Source organism: Serinus canaria, chromosome 2 (genome assembly GCF_022539315.1).
Source record: "Serinus canaria isolate serCan28SL12 chromosome 2, serCan2020, whole genome shotgun sequence".
Classification (NCBI taxonomy): Eukaryota; Metazoa; Chordata; class Aves; order Passeriformes; family Fringillidae; genus Serinus; species Serinus canaria.
The window spans coordinates 49,474,637-49,491,362 of record NC_066315.1 but is presented as its reverse complement, the minus strand read 5'-3'; the positions used below and the strand labels follow the sequence as shown (position 1 = coordinate 49,491,362).

Sequence of the window (16,726 nt, the reverse complement as noted above, 5' to 3'; positions counted from 1 at the left end):
AGATTACTCTCTAAAAAATCACATAGAGAAAATTCCACCTTTTTTCACCAAGGTATGAAATGAAAATGTCCATGACAATGCAGAATGTGCGTGTGTTTCCTGGCTGCTTTTTTGTTTGTTTTTTTTAGTTCTTCCCTGTTACGATTTTTTAGTTTATGTTCTTTATGACTGTATTTCACAGTGATCTGTGAAGTACTGGAAGTAGCCAACTCATATATCATGCAATAGAACAGGCATTTTCTCATAAAAATAAGCAAGTACTTGTGTAGTCTAGGTTTTGAAGGATCGACAATTACTATTACTGTTGTTTGGTTTAAGATCTAGTTATACTGAGTATGACAATCGGCCAACTGAAGCCTAATTCTATAAACCTTCAGATCACTTGACTAGAACCATCAATTACATATTGGAATTTAAAGCACTAGTAGAATATATATATTTGTTAATAAAATTTGACATATTTTAATAATATTTATAAATAATAGTGGTATTTTAGACAAATAGAAAAGACTTCTTTTCAGTTTAGATTTCATTCATTTCCTACTCAGGAAACTAATGATTTTCCAGTGAAAAACCTGTTATTCCTACAGAATCTACAGAATGTAGACTAAGAAAAAAGTCACAGTATAAAGGATACAAATAAAAGATGTAGTTGAAATAGCCAAAATTGTTCCAGTAGGAATAGATTTCTGAGCATCCTTTAGATCTCCAGATCTATTTGAACCTGCCATAATACCTTAAAGAGACAAAGTTTATATCATAAAAACAATTAAAAAAAACTCCACGATAATAACTAAGAAAATAAGAACATCTAATTTTAAGCCAAATTTAACTTGAAGATTACCAATGGAGCAGGCTACAGAAGCATATTATAATCCTGAACAAATCCTCAATTTATACCTTCATTTTATTCAGAAATCTGTGTTACTACCCACTTGAGTAAGCAAATCCTATAAAGGTCAGTAAAAAGACAGATTAAAAAAATTTTTTTCAAGAATTACTTCAGAATCATTCTTGAAATGAAGAAATACTACTAGGGATGGATGTTATAAATTTATAGGGACTCAGTAATTTTAGCCAGTATGACCTAATGCACTAACTTGCTACTAAACAGACTGTCATAATAACAAGCAAATGTAAGCAAGCAAATCAATAAACTAACAAATAAAACCTTTGAAGCAAAAAAGAAAGGAGCAGGCAAGAAAAAGAATGGTTAGAAAAATCACATGTATGCATGCGTGTGAATTTAAAAAGAGAACAGAATTATTTTGTAGCACATACAATGACAGGAGGGAAAGAAACCTACACAATAACTAATTCTGCCATCTCTCCTAGAATTGACCTGACCACTGGAAGCAAAAATATGGAAGCTAATGTCAAGATGTTCCAGTGCAAAACCATTGTCAAACTCCATGGAATAAAACAATGACCATGGGTTCAGATATGATGAAATGTTGGTAAGAGTATGAAGTAAAGAAATGGGAGCAGTGGGGTTCAAACAGTGAATACAAAGGGATGATTCCACTTCATAATAGACTACCAAACAGCGCTGCAAATTCTTATTGGAGTTCTATTCTGTTACTTGATACTACAATTACTTCAGCTGGGACTTTTGAATAGAAACGTGTTTTTTTCATTTAAGCATGAGCTGAGAAAAATGAAATACAACTAGTCTAGGCTTGACAAAAAAGTCTACACAGTTAATGTGACAAAATATTGGACATGTGAACAAATCCCAGGCAATTAACCAGGCAGCCTGGACACTGGAAGAATCATTTTAATATTAAATTGTTCTCTCAAGCTCTTGAAGATTAAAGTGTTATAAAGGCACCTTATTTTGAATAAACATTTAGTAACATATGAGGGTTTTGCCTTCTTTGCAGACATAGAAATGGCCCTTAAACAGATTTCTTGTTTACGTCCTATAACCTCCAAAAGTCATCAGCCATGACCTATGTCTCCCTGGCACAAGAAGGTTTTAGGTACATAACCTCAGACACAGAAACTTGCAACAGCATGAGTCATCTATAAGATTGGTGAAAATGAAAATATTTCACATGAATTTTTTTTTTTTCCCCAGATACAAGTACACATCTTCATGCAAGAAAAGTAGTTGTGTCTACCTGTCACAGATGGGAAATAAATCCCTACAAGCATTGTGAAGTAGGTCGTGATGTCTGTAAAAACATAAGGAAGTCCACCCATTTTTGATTCTTCTGATCCAGCAACTGATGGCTGATTTTTTTTCTCAACTATTGATCCTTTTTCTGAATAGGCACTCCAGAGATTATCTACAAGGTGGGGAGAAAAAACAAAATCAGTGTTATCTCTCTGTTTCAGGATATCAACTAATGAGAATGCAATAATCCTAGGAATCAGAGGCCTTTTTCTTACACAAAAATCATGATGTTTCCCAGTATGATTAATACCAATTGTAACAGGTGGGCACTCCTGTCCATGCTAGTAAAAATGCACTAGTGTGAGATGTGTCCTGCAAAATTTTCTCTTTCTCTAAAGCAAAATACAGAATTAAATTCTAACATATTTGTAGAATGAACACTTACATTGCACAGGCACACAGATGTTCTATTGGAAAAAAATAAGGAAACTTATCTCCAGGTTCAAGGAATCTTAGTATATACTAATACTCCTTGTTCTTGTATTTTGAGGAGCAGTATGAAAAAGAAATGCTACTTAACAGTAATTTGAGTTCTTTGACACCTCCTGTACAGAATAATCCTGCATAACAGTTCAGGATTCAGCTGTTAATGGCAAAAAATTTCCATATAGTGACAAAACCCGGATAACCAGACTCCAGAAGATCACTGATAAGCAAAAAACACCCAGCAGAATATGGCTCAAATTCCCCAGCAAACTAAGCACATTTGTTTGAAGAGTGATAGGTCAAAGAGTAAATTTTGAGAGCTTACATTTGTGGAAAACACTGGTTTGTGTACTTTGCTAAGACTGTGAGAACAGACCACACTGATTTTTATTTGAAAATGAGGCAAGTTGTCCTGTCATATGTGGGAAAACAAAGTAGATATTCTTCTGGCCTGTCAAGAAGGCAAAGGATTCTACAGCAAGGAAATAAACAATTCCCATGGACTGCCAGGATGATCAAATAGCCAATTTTCAGACATCCTGAACAACTCTAGAGAATTCAAGTACAGTATTCTAAGCCTTTATAATAGCAAAAAGTAATCTTGAGCACAATAGAGGATGGACTTTGAACCATAAGTGGCCAAAGAGAGGGTACTCATACCCACATTTTTAAAAAAAAATCTTACATAAGCATATATGGAAGTATTCATGAGAAGCAGAAGAGAAAGCAGAGTAAAGATTAAAAATAACTATTATTTGCTAAGGAATGCTATGTGTATTACTACAATCAAATGAAGAGGAGTAACAGACTGATCTAGAGATAAGACTGAAGCCATAAGAAGTTAATGTAACAAGAGAATTTTAAATTTCAGGAATTTTAGCAGAGAGTTGATGAGTGATATAAAATAAGACTAGATCTCCAAATTAGCATCTATCTACCCCCTGTGAAACATAAGAAGAAAAATCCAAAAATCAGTTTGAATTGCCAATCAAAAGCACTTAAATTCTTAATAAGCACTCAACAGCTTGTGTCCTTTATTCAGCATGACACAGGAGTGACAATGACCTGAGCAATGCAATGCATTCAGTTTAACTGTGGAACTGTGCATGCCAGCACATGGGTAAAATCAGCTTATTTTGTTGAATATAAATCAGTTTCCCATTTTATAACATGCCACACAGAGCTCTCCTATGCTCATTGTCCCAAAAGTGATAATCCAAGTGGACTTGAAAGTTAGGGTGAGAAAAAAGAATAACTTTTCAGAAAAATCCAGACATTTGGCCGTTCTAGGACCATTCCTTGATTTCTAAGGCTCCTCTAGCAGCTAACATTTAGGGTATGTGTACACAAGAACAGGTACAATGTATCAGACCAACATGGTACCACCATCAGAACAATGTTGATAAAGCTAGTAGCAGAACTGTACCATTTCTGTTAGGGTTAGAGGCATATTTAGTCAGCCACTTGCAGAATGATTTATTATTGTTAGGACAACACTCACAGAAGGTATAGAAGAGATGTATACTTACTCCATATGAGTGCCCAATAAATGGTGTGAGGACTTAGCACACTTCCTGAGACACTCAGTCATGGCATCTGAATATTCCCAGTCACAGCTCAAGAAACTTTAATGTCCAGAGCCTACAGCTCCAAAGTCTTCGCACAAGGCAGAAAATTCATCAAGTGGAAGAAAATTCTCCTTGAGAAATCTCTGCCACGAGAGCTCAAGCTTATGCTAGATATCACAATGTGTGCTCACACTCAGCAAGTAAGACATCTAGTTTTAGCATTAGGTGTAACTAGGTAAGTGAAATGCATTGTTATGGAGTAGCTCTTGTTCAGAGAAATGCTATTCACTGAACAGAAGCAGAGCGCATACTTTCAAAAGCAGGAAAAGCAGTACTCAGCCTGAAATCTCCAACACTGAAATACCTAAATACCTGACTTTGACATGAAATAGTATCGATACCCAAGGACAAATGAAAGGCGATTTCTTTAATTTAAAAGTGTTTCAGGAAGATACAGAAACTAAGGACTCACGAGTAGCATCTCTACAGGAACAGTCTATAGCAACAATAGCAGTTCATAGAGGCAATAAACGGGAAAGTTATTTTTTATTTCTGACAAAACTTAGTAGTTATTCACAGTTTTTCTTTAGTTTTGAAAAACTGAGGAATCCTCAACTCAGCTTTTGCAAAAGAAAATTGTCAGAAGTATTCAAATTTCTTGAGATAAACATAAACGAAGGCAATCCACTTGGATCAGTCCATGTTATTTAAATATTCCTCACCCAAGGAATCTACATAAGACATTGGATAAGAGGAAATCTCCTCACATGCATTAAAAAAAAAAACAATTCAAAGACAGAAAACAACAGGTAAAATTAATGGAAATACAGCTTTGTAATGCAGAAGGACCACCAGGGAACTTCTACAAGAATGACAATCAGGATGTAACCAGTGCTATCCAGTACACTCAAACAGCCCAAAAATAGGAGCTAGCACCAAGATGAGAGCCTGCTGGCAATTCTCAGTTAATTCAAAGTTGTAGAAGGAAAAACAGCTGCAAGGAACTTAAAAAACCCCAAAACCAAACAAAAAATGTATCAGATTCTATGAGTAAACATAATGGAATTGATGAAATTCACTACATGTAAGCAAAGAACACTGAATATTGGAAAGCATGTTGCTCACAATGAGCTTTCAGCAGACTCCTGGTCTTTAGAGATCTTTACATTATGTGAGAATAAATTAGCAAAATATACTTTTATACAGGACTGCTTGTTGAATGAAACATTAAACAGTAAATGGAACAAAGGAAAAAAAATTAGTACTCAGCCTGAAACCTCCAAAAAGTAAAAGAACAATTTAAATCTTACAGGGTAGTAAAAAATTGTAACATACAGCTAACTTGTGAGCTGGGGCAGGAAGTCCAAAATTATTCATGAAAAATTGTAGATATGCATATGGTAAATCATAAAACTCAGAGAACAAACCCTAAGTTACATTTCTTGTAACAAGCAAATTATTTCATTTTTCACTGAGAAAATTATTTTTTTAAAAACCACAAATTTAGATTCAGAGAAGCCTATGTTTCATTTAGTATCTTTTAATGTATTTTTACACTTTATATGTGATATTTTAAACTGGAGTACTATGGCAGCAGTGACTGTCTAGTGTCCCTATGTAGCATATTTATATAAATCAAACTTCATTTTAAGGAAATGCAAAGGAGAGGTATCAGAGTATCCATTTCATTCCCAGAAACATTATTTGTGTGTGTACAATACGAATTATTACACATTTAAGATTAATCCTGTGACTTGATGCAATCTGAATTCCAAGCTGCCACAACCATACAGATCTGTAAAGAGAATAAAATCTATACACTTCGTAAACTGCTCTTCTCTAATTCAATCACTAATTTGTACACATTGGACAATCCACAGAATTTCATTCTCATTGCACCACTGTGAACTGGAAACAAGTTCTCTCTCAGGAGAGTTTGAAAATGGCTTATTGAAATGTGTGTTTGGCATACACATTTAAAAAAAAAAGTGCTGTGATGAGCACTTTATCACCTTTTTGATTGAACAATGGCTTTTGGAAGAGTACCTATAAAACTCCAATTACCCCCAAATTAAAGCACTTGATACTAAGATTCTAAAACAAGGTTCTTTTATAGGAAGAAGCATGCTCAAGGTAGCAATCTTTCACACAGACTAGGGGTAAAGAAACAGTGACAGACTAGACCACTACATTACTGACCAGCCATTGGCCAAATAAACAATGTCCAAAAACTTTTAAATCACTGTGCTTTCCAACTTACCAGTTAGAACTCCACTCATTATTCCTGGAATTCCTTGAATTTCTGTTACATTATTGAGACTAAAGTAGTCATCACATGTAGCATTAAGCAAAGAACTGTCACAGAACAGGCGCCACAAAGGTGTAGTCTTTGTTTCATTATTCCTTTCAATAAATTTGGCACAGACATCAAAGCTGTGTTTTGACAATGTACGGTTTCCAAGGAGACAGATACTATAAACAAGAAAAATAAAATCAGTGTTCCTTCAATACAAGGCTGTGAATTAAGCCATTTTTTGTCCATTAGACCTCTTCAGAAAACTGTTACTTACACTATCTACCTTAAGGCCTATACTACATCTACTAAAACAGTATATAGTTTCTACATCTAAAACTATCATCAATAGTCTTTAAAATATGGATCAAATATTTATGGTATTGGCAGCTATTTTGCCTTCTGATTTGTTCTTCAGAAACTATAATCAATTTAAGCAGCTTGACTACTAAATAAAAGCAAGTATGATGTATTCAGTCCTACAAGAAAGAAGTAAAATCAAGTAATACTTTATAAACTTAATTAAAAGATGAGTCTGATGAAGAAAATATAAAAGTGAGATTAAGCAAGTAAACAATTCTCTTCTTTTTCAAGCAACTGAAAACTTTGGATGATCCTCAAAAACATTACAATCCAAAAGGTAGGAAATAAGCCAGGAAGATTAAACAGCAAAATTTAGCAATTTAGTGATGGGATATTAAAGAATCATGTATTGGGAAGCAATTTTTTTTTTCAGGAATGAAAGAGAATTAGAAAAGTCTGAACAGCTGTCAAAAGCAAATTCCTACCAGCAGAGTACATTAAGAATCTAGTTATATTTCTTTGTTAAACTATACAAAAGATGTTTAAGATTCCAGGCTTGCTTAAAAATGGAATTATATAGATCTTTGAAGACAAAACAAGGAACATCAAATATAACACCAGGGTTAGGCAGATACACCAGCACAGCTTCAAGGTATTGCATCTCATGGAATTTGAGCAGATTTAACAGAAAACTGTTGCTAAAGAGATAATCTTGTCACTTGCCTTGCTTATTTTTCTTTTTAATTGCTACTGATTTGATGACTCAATAGCAGCAGGGTCAAATGATATAAGCAATGGAAACTTCTTTTAGTTTGATTCAACTGGGAGACCTTGAGGTAAACTATTTTACCACTTACACAATGGACAAACTTAATGGAGGTTAGTGATATCAACCTAACTAACCAGCTAAGTGGAAACTGTTTTGTTTGGGTTTTCTTAACAACCATCATCAGATCAGTCTTACCATTACACAAAACTGTAATTGAGTTTCTCAATTTGAGGCAGATTCTAAATGTAAACCATTATATTTAATGGAAAATAAACACTTTCTATTTTTCTCCCCAATACAATAATATTACAGTAGCAGCCACATATAGTCTCCAGGAACTTGGTAATGAGCCTCCCCTATGCTACATATCCACATAAACTCTCTTTAACCTATACAGGTGACAAAAAGATATTACTGTTTCCCCTGTATACTATATTACTGGAAGTTAGTGTAAGAAACAGAAGTTTTATTCAGAAATATGTCAAAGTTTTACATGTTACATGTAAAGCAATGTTACAGAACAATCCACAAGTACTACTGTAATGGTCAATTTGTAATGTAATTACCAATACTTCAAAGAAATATTGAATTTGTAACAATCATACAGCAAAGGATTACTCTTACTATGAAGTGTCACACAAGATTGAAGTTATCAGCCTATTATGATCATGTCTTAAGCAATATAATTTTGTTTCCTCTTTCAACAGATAAATATGCAGAAATATACAACTCATATAACTGGGTAAAGTAAAATGTAGCTAATAACTGGAGTGAAGAAGTAAGTGCTATTGAGCTAAGAATTAAGCACATCAAGGACCTTGAGAATCAATGTGTCATGCATAAAAATAACATTTTATTTTATTAATGGGAAAGCCTTCACAAACACAAGTGAATTTAAACAATTCAATGTGTCATTTTCAAGTAGGAAGAAATGGAAGTTTCTAAAATTTCTTCATAACACAGAAAGTTTAAATTTATGGGCTTTTTTTATAACTATGGTTAATAGCTACAATGGCTTCTTTTTACTTTATTCTATAGTTTTTAGTTTAAATCTTTAGATAGAGAAGTTACATTTACTGTCAGCAAAAAGGACCTTCTTCCTCCTTGGGTGTGGATGAAATAACAGCCAAGTTTTAAGCACCAAAGAACATTTTCTAGAGTTACCATATCTTATGAAAAAAGAGAGAAATATTCAGATATGAAGCTCAGAATAGCAAATGACCACATTGGTATTTAAACTACATAAACCTACCACTGAAACCAATGTGTTTGTATTTTGAAACTTAGCTTAAAATATGAAATGGTTACAGTACCTACTCCCTCCCCACACTTTTTTCCTTTTAAATAACCCACACAACTTCGATATTGCACTTACGGAAAGTCAGGTGGGTCAAAAGCAGTCTTAATAACTCCAGCATATATGGCAATGATGGAAAGAATCACACAGGCAAGGAAGACCAGTGCAAGTTTGTTAACATACTTTACTCCCACAAAAACCACTATGGCCATCAGAATGACAATACATGTTCCATAGACTCTCATGTTGTTCAGCATAGCCTCTGTTTCTTCACCAACATCTGCCACTTTAAATATAGCAGCACTTGGAGAAATATAGGTCTGCAAGAGATATGGTGAACTATCATACATGTAATAATGAACATTTTATTAAATCATTTACTTGAACTATAAAATCTAACCTTCTATACCAGTTTTGCTTTTGCAAATGAGTTCAGCCATATAATTTGGGCATAGAGAAACTGTAGAGATAAAGGAAAAGGGTGAAGAAAAACAAGGTTTGAGAATAGGATACAACTTTTGCTCCGGCTTCTTATCTCCTGTTAAAGAGCTTCCACTCCTCAAATTCATGTGTCTGCCAAATGGGAAAAATGGCTTCGGAATTTGGTGGTGGAAGGAAGGAGAACATGACAAAAATAAAAGAAAAAACCCAAACCATAAACAGGACTTCCATTGATTGAAACAAAATATATAGAATCAAACAAAAGTATAATAAACTAAAAATGTATTTCAGAATTATAGACGCTATATAATACTTCATAACATTCTAATCTAAAGTTGCAATAGCACAATTTAAGATTATTGTGAAGAAGCTTAGTCATGTGCTAAACCAGACATTTCAAATTACTGCAATTCAAACAAGATTCTCTTACAGATCTCTCTTTCTTAAAGTTTGGTGTGTTCTACCTGAAAAGAAGTTGGAAACTGTTAATAGCATTTATACTGATAAATGCATGTGAGAAGACAGACTTATCTGTAGTTCTGAGACACTGGTGTACTACACTACACAACAATATCTATATGCCTTTTTCTAGCACCCCTAAAAACACCCCTCTCTGCTCAGCTACCAGGGCTTGAATATTAGAGCTTGAGGCAACTCCAGTCCTTCAAAAAAACTGCTCAAATGACTATTTTTCAATAATATAATTTCTAAAGGCAGGAAGAAACACTGAACAGGAGGCTGCTGTGATGCATTCATAAGCAAAATACAAAAATAGACATTGACAATCATTTACCAAAATTTTCTTAAATTAAATTTCTAGTAAATTACTATTTACTAGAATGCTGGAAGATATGGAAATTGTCACATCATCATGGAAGAAAAAGAAAGCAACCCAAAGAAATTATTACAGGTAAAGTATATATTGTTAGAAAACCCTACACGATGATATTGCAGAAGTTTCAGGCTCTCCACGGAGGTACTCCGGAAGATTTTCTTGTGGATTTTGTTGCCCTGCTGTTCAAAGCCTTTGCCAGGGAAAACCACAGGCAGATGACTGATTTCTGTTTCTCTAAATAATACATGCCCCAGTGAAAGAAAAAAAAAGCAATACTCATGCCTTGTGGCTATGTCAGGGGTCTATTCTGAGTTCTTTGACAGATATCCTGGGCAGCATTTTACTTCAAATTCTGTAGCTGGATTCCGTACATTTTTATTAGCAACACAAACCCTGCATGAGCCTCTAATAGGGAGAACAGTGCACCAAATTCAATCCACAATTCAACATGCGCTCGTGTTACGACTATAGATCAGACAAAAGCCAGATCAGATCACACAAGCAAGCATTAGTGAATACTATCCCTAATTTAAATGTAAAAACCCTGGATTTGATTACATAGATCATAGTAAGTAACAAGGAAGAATTCTTAAGTATCTTCTGCACATATCTTCAGTTTCTGAATTGATGACCGATTATTGGCCCCTCCTGGATGAAGCAAAGCCATAGTAGCCGGGCAACTGCCACACAGGCAGATTTCCACAGCATCTTTGCAAATATATTAAAATTCAAAGCCAGTAGTTCAGAAATGAGGAAGTGTGATAGATTATTATTGCCTCATCACAGATATGCCCTTCATGTTCACCACAATTTTTCATTGAGCAGCAGTGAGTTATCCTGGTAATGCTTTCCAACTATTATTTAGAAAGAGAAGATTTCTGCTTAGTTCCCACATTTATAAAATAAACATACATCAAATAGCATTTAATTTATTTTGTATTACTTATAAGAATTTAACTTCCTCAAATAGTCATGAGTAAGAATAAATATCAACATCCTGAAAATGTAGTATCAAAACATTAACAATCACCAAACTACAATGCATTTTACACCATTTAGAAAATTCGTCAGCAATGTCCTGGAAAAGCCGAAATACTTTAAGTCTTAATAGAGACTAGTACTTACCAATAAAATTTCAATGGTACCAAGAATGTACATTGCTCCTGCAAAGGTTGTGCCCAAGTAGAAACAAAGTCCCACTGCTCCACCAAACTCTGGCCCTAAAGATCTTGAAATCATGTAGTAAGAGCCTCCAGCTGTGAATTTAACAAAACAAAACAAAACAAACAAACAAAAGACAAGAAATAAAACAAACAAACAAAACACCTCCAGTACTTCAGATTAAGGATGGCAGTAGAGAAGAAAAATTTTAATCATTCAGTCAACATAATCAAGATAACCACTGCATGTGTCTCCACTGACATGCTCATGACAAGACTGTAATCTATGTCTATACCATCTAGGACAAAACAGATTATTTTCTACTGATTCTTTCTATTTTCTGTTTACTAAACCATTGCCACTTTCACTACAGTTCACAGTTTTTTAGTACTGTTTAAAGGTGTTGGGAAGGGATTGCTTTTTCTTGTCCACATATATAATATTCACTTTTACCCTGAGTTCTCCAATTCTTCTCACTCTTATTTCCCACAGGTATGCATCATCTTTCTTTAAGTCATAAACTACACCACCACCATCCTATTTCCATTGCACTATTTGCCTTTTAATAAGGCTCTAAATTTCAAGCTCATCTCTTTCTTTTAGAATGTCAACCAACTCCCTCAAGGCAAACTCTTCTCTCTGGTTCCCTCTCCATCTACTCTTAAATTCAGGATTTTTGTCCTGCTTGTGGGAAGAAAAAGACAGAGAATAGATGTGTGCAATTTTAAATAACATATATCAATGTGAAGAGTCTGAAGCTGTTTTTCGTTGGAAAAGACCTCCAAAATCATTAAGTCCTATCATTGACCTAACACTACCAGGTCCACCACTGCACCCTGTCCCTACGCACCACACCTCCTTGTTCTTTGAACATTTCCAAGGATGGTGATTCCACCATTCACCTGGGCAGCCTGTTCCACAGACTTCAGCGTTTTCAATATGAATGAATGAGAAACTAAGAAAGATATTATGATGAATCACCAATCCTTTTACTAAATATAATGAATGCTCTTGCATATAAAGGCAAAATAAAGGATCCCACTGCTCAGGTCTCCTTCAGTCCTAGGTTCTTGTCTGTGCTTTCTGCCTTCTCCATATATTCCAGGACAAGCATCATTTCTCTAAGAAACTGGCACCAACAACAAAAAAAGTGAAAATTAAGACCTGTCTCATGTAAGAACTGCAGGCTTCAAAGTCTGTGGGAAATGTTAAAAAAACCATTAAAATGGACTTTAAAAATATGAGGGAGAATAGAGCAAAACATTTTAGTTATCTGCACACTGATTTGAATAACTCAATTTTATTATAAAACACAAGTATTTTAAACAAAATTGTCTATTGATTTTTTATTTCATATATGGTACAGTATCCATGAAATACAATTATAATGCAATTACTCTACATCCTACACAAATTATAGCTTTTACTTTTACTATAGCCCAACAACTTCAATTTAAGTTCAGAGTTCATACCAATATCTGAATACCAGAACTATCAATTATTGTGCTGAGAAACTGAAAAGGGTAAGAGCTTCAAGAGCTAACTGATTTTGCAACTAAAAAAAATCCTCTTACTTTACAAAGCCGAATCAATTTATCAATCTGTCCTGAAAATTTAAGGAGATGGGCAGAACCTAGAGTGTTTATGCAGAAAAATATTTTTGCCATGAGACCAGTTACTATTCTTGCAGAAAACAAGACAACTAACTCCAGTATTTAGCTGGAATTAGGAAAATTCAGGAGAGAGAAAAGCAGTACTCTTATTTGTAAAGAAATTTGCTTTGTGTAAAGACTAGTCTCCATTAATTCAATTTATAACATCTGATCTTTGATTAAACAGGATCAAATGACAGATGACAAAGATGTGCTGCAGATTGTAATTCCCAAAAGACCCAGTCTTAAAGACTGCACCTCACATTAAAAAGTTATTTATAAAATCAATGAAAAGAAAAAATGCATTTGATACAAAAGCATAACTTCTGATATTTGAGAATGATAAGAATTTCTTATCCCAGATTTAAACTTCCATTATTTAAGAATTTGCCATGTAAGATAAAATTCTTCATTACCTGGAACTACACCATTTGTTGCTATAGCACTCATTGAAATTGCAGTTAGCATAGTCTGTGGAAAGATGAAATAGAGGAAATTTTTAAAAAAATGAGTTCTGGAGTTTTTTTTAAAGACTGGGCAAAACAGTAATCAAATGGAACTAGATTTTTTTTCCCCCCAAGATGTTTAATTTGGGATATCCATGCAACTCAAGTACTCAACTTTTCAGGCAGTAGATTTATTTAACTTATACTTGAAACAGTCTTTAAAGAAGAACTGGAAGAATACAGACCATTGCATATACTTAAAATAGTATGTTCACTATTTCACTTAAAAAAGTAGTGCAAACTAATTGTAGCATTATTATGACAGCATCTAGTAAAGGTCTCATATTCTAAAAAATTACTTTATGGATGCAATGCTGTGGGGTTTGATTTCTACTTTATTATTCAGTTTGTTCTGAAGTTGAAAAAAGCAGAACAGTTCAGATCTCTAAGTTAATAATGAAATATTTGCTAAAGGCTGATTTAATATAACTTTAAATAAAAGCTTACTTTGATCAACTCAAAAGAATTTCCATACGGGTTAGACTAACATGTGACACTCACTGCTTATATATATAACCCATTTCTCTCAATTGAACCATATTGGTTAAATATCAGCACAATTTTACCAGTATGATTAAATATGGTTATTTTTTCCCTGATACTCATACATTAGAAGGTGTCAGTACTCTTTCAACAGAGGATTTGGACAAGAGTTTAAAAAAAGAAATAAAATAGGGTTAACTTACACAAGCACAACACATGAACACAATGATGAAAGACTCAAGAACGCCAGCTGTTCCTACAATCCATGTTAAACGCAGGAAAAGGATAACTCCCAAGATGTTTTGCAAACAGGGAAGATATACACCAATAAAAGTGCCCATTCGTGGACCCTGGAAACAAAGTGAGAACATCAATTCCTTTGCACTAAAAAATTTAAATCCATAAACACCTTATTCCACAAACACTCCATGAACAAATGCCAAGTGAAACTTGGCATGGTAGCTTTGCAAATATTCACGTGCTATTTATAAAGAAAATTACCTGAAAAGAGAGAAAACTATTTGTGATAACAAACTCTCTTGTTCCACAAGAATTAGGATGACACCTTGATAGGGATAAGATGGCCCTTTATCTGTTGATCATAACACTTTACAAACTTTTTCTGAAATACCCGTTACAGGCTAAAGTTAGAGGTATTAATAGATATGAATGAATTTTAAGCTTCTAACCTTAAACTGTTCCCCATCAAACAATAAATTTCCAAAATAATTGTTTTATGAGACAAGGACAAAACAGATTATTTTCTGTTAAAGAGAAAATAACAGATTATTTTCAGGTTAAAGATAAATTACTGCCATAATCAAAATATCATTTATATTCTGCAAAAAGTTGATCACAAATTGTCACACAGCTGGCACAAAAAATTATATTAAATAGTAATTTCAATTTTAAAAAAAGACAAGGTATTAAGACAGAGCGTGAAGTAATGCAGAGCTGACTACTATTTCCTTTTTTCAAAAATTGTAAAACCTGTCACATATACTATGTGTACTTTTTATTTGCTAGTGATCATCATAGGTCAAGACACACACAAAAACATTCAGGCTTCATCACTAAAGTTTCAGTCTTCTAAACTTATGAAGAGAAATCAGGCTTTGAAATACTCTAGGTAAAATAAACAGTTATTCACAGTAGCTTTCCAGTGACACAAGACAGTCTTAAATCACATGGGCTGTGAAAAATGGCAATTGATTTAAATAAACAAGCAAGCATTGATGCTTTAGAAGCTATCAAAATTATTAAGAAAACACTACATTTCCAAGTATTTATAAGAAACCACAGAATGCCATTTAGACTATATTTTTTCTTTTTAGCATCTTGGGCGATATCCATGTGCAGCATCAACTCCACTGTCTCAGTCATACCATTAAAAATGCTACTCTGACAGGCTACTACTTAACTATCACAATTTCAGAAATGAAATTAAGACACATACATAAATATTGTGTTATCAGGTCACCACATGGAGCACAAACAAGATTAAGTGCAAGTGAAGACATGATGTTCATTTGTTCATAGTCAGCTCCAGAGGGAGTAATATGGTGTTGCATTGACTAAAACCTCTACATAGCAGCTGAGCAGACAACAGGGTTAACAGTAAGGAAAGTGTGAGATAATGAGTGTTACTTTTCTCACATCTGAAGCTTATCTTCAGATGAGATGAAACAAATATAGATCAAGCACAACTAGACAAATGTGGGAGCTCAGCACATCAGCTCCTGATGATCCAGCTCACATTCAGCTCCTGATGTCCAGAGCTACCGAGAGAACCCTTGGGGGGCTTGGGGGTCTTGGAATGTTGCCAAAAGCACTTGGTGGCTTGATTTTGATCCATCTAGGGATGTGCCACCGATGTATGAGGAGATGGAACCTGTGGGAATTACTCGGGTGTGAATGGTGAAGGGAAAACATAGTTATAGGGTAAATTACAGATTTTAGAGTTTTGGTACAGGGGGGTTGTGGAGACAAGATGGAGGAAACAAGGCATGTCACAAGACTCTTCTTTCTTCTTCTTGTCATCCGTCTTCTGCTGTGGTGTTGGCACTTGGGGATTGGTCTGGGGGGAGGGTGTATCTGGTGACGAGGGTGATAGGTATTGGGGATAAAAAGTAAATATGATATATGTAGTTTTGGTTATAAAAGATGTGCCCGCCTTGGGGGAAGGTCAGAGTGCCTTTGGCTGCCGTACTGGTCAGATCCCAGTCAGGCAGAGAAGGGACTTTATAGATAAAATATAATAAACAATTCTGAAGACCGAAAAACCCTGGAGTCCAGAGTCATCTTTTGAGGCCCAGCCTGCCAGAACCATACTAAGCATGTGTGGGAGCAGAGACGAACAGCCAAACCCCATAGAGAAAACAAAAAGAAAACACACCCATGAACAAATGCAGGATAAGCAAAAAGTTAAACAAACAGCTGGACTTTATCGTTGACCCTTGCCCACTGTCCTGGTACCAACTTCTACTCAAAAGCTCCCTTCCAGTCAAATAAGCTGCTGTTCTAAGCTTATTTTCAAACGTATTTTTATCTCTGTTTTTTCTGTTCTGTGCTCATTTTCCTTTTTCTCATTCTGACATACTTCTTTCTCCTCTTTTCTTCATAGCTCAGCATATAAATTCAGTAGCAAGACCCCTTCTCCTACACAAAGACAGGTGACTCCCAGCACTGTCCCTTCCCAGCATCAACCTTAATTTTCTTAGTTTCAGTCACCATGCTCACCATGCAGCTCGTCATTCCTCCTTTACCTATACATTCTTATACTCTGTCAGGTCACATACTTTAATCCAAGCTTT

At 34.6% G+C, this 16,726-nt stretch overlaps 1 protein-coding gene across 4 annotated transcripts in view; it reads right to left on the bottom strand.

Moving 5' to 3' along the window:
- Positions 1-16,726, bottom strand: part of LOC103821128 (solute carrier family 12 member 7) — a 71,085-nt gene that overhangs the window by 36,865 nt on the left and 17,494 nt on the right. For all 4 annotated transcript variants that reach the window (XM_030227002.2, XM_018920747.3, XM_050971378.1 and 1 more), the window contains exons 4-10: positions 14,117-14,263; positions 13,341-13,395; positions 11,237-11,367; positions 8,914-9,155; positions 6,434-6,645; positions 2,124-2,291; positions 638-736 (exon numbers count right to left, since the gene is read on the bottom strand). In XM_030227002.2, coding sequence (XP_030082862.2) covers positions 638-736; positions 2,124-2,291; positions 6,434-6,645; positions 8,914-9,155; positions 11,237-11,367; positions 13,341-13,395; positions 14,117-14,263 — 1,054 coding nt within the window. The remainder of the gene's footprint in view (positions 1-637; positions 737-2,123; positions 2,292-6,433; positions 6,646-8,913; positions 9,156-11,236; positions 11,368-13,340; positions 13,396-14,116; positions 14,264-16,726) is intronic.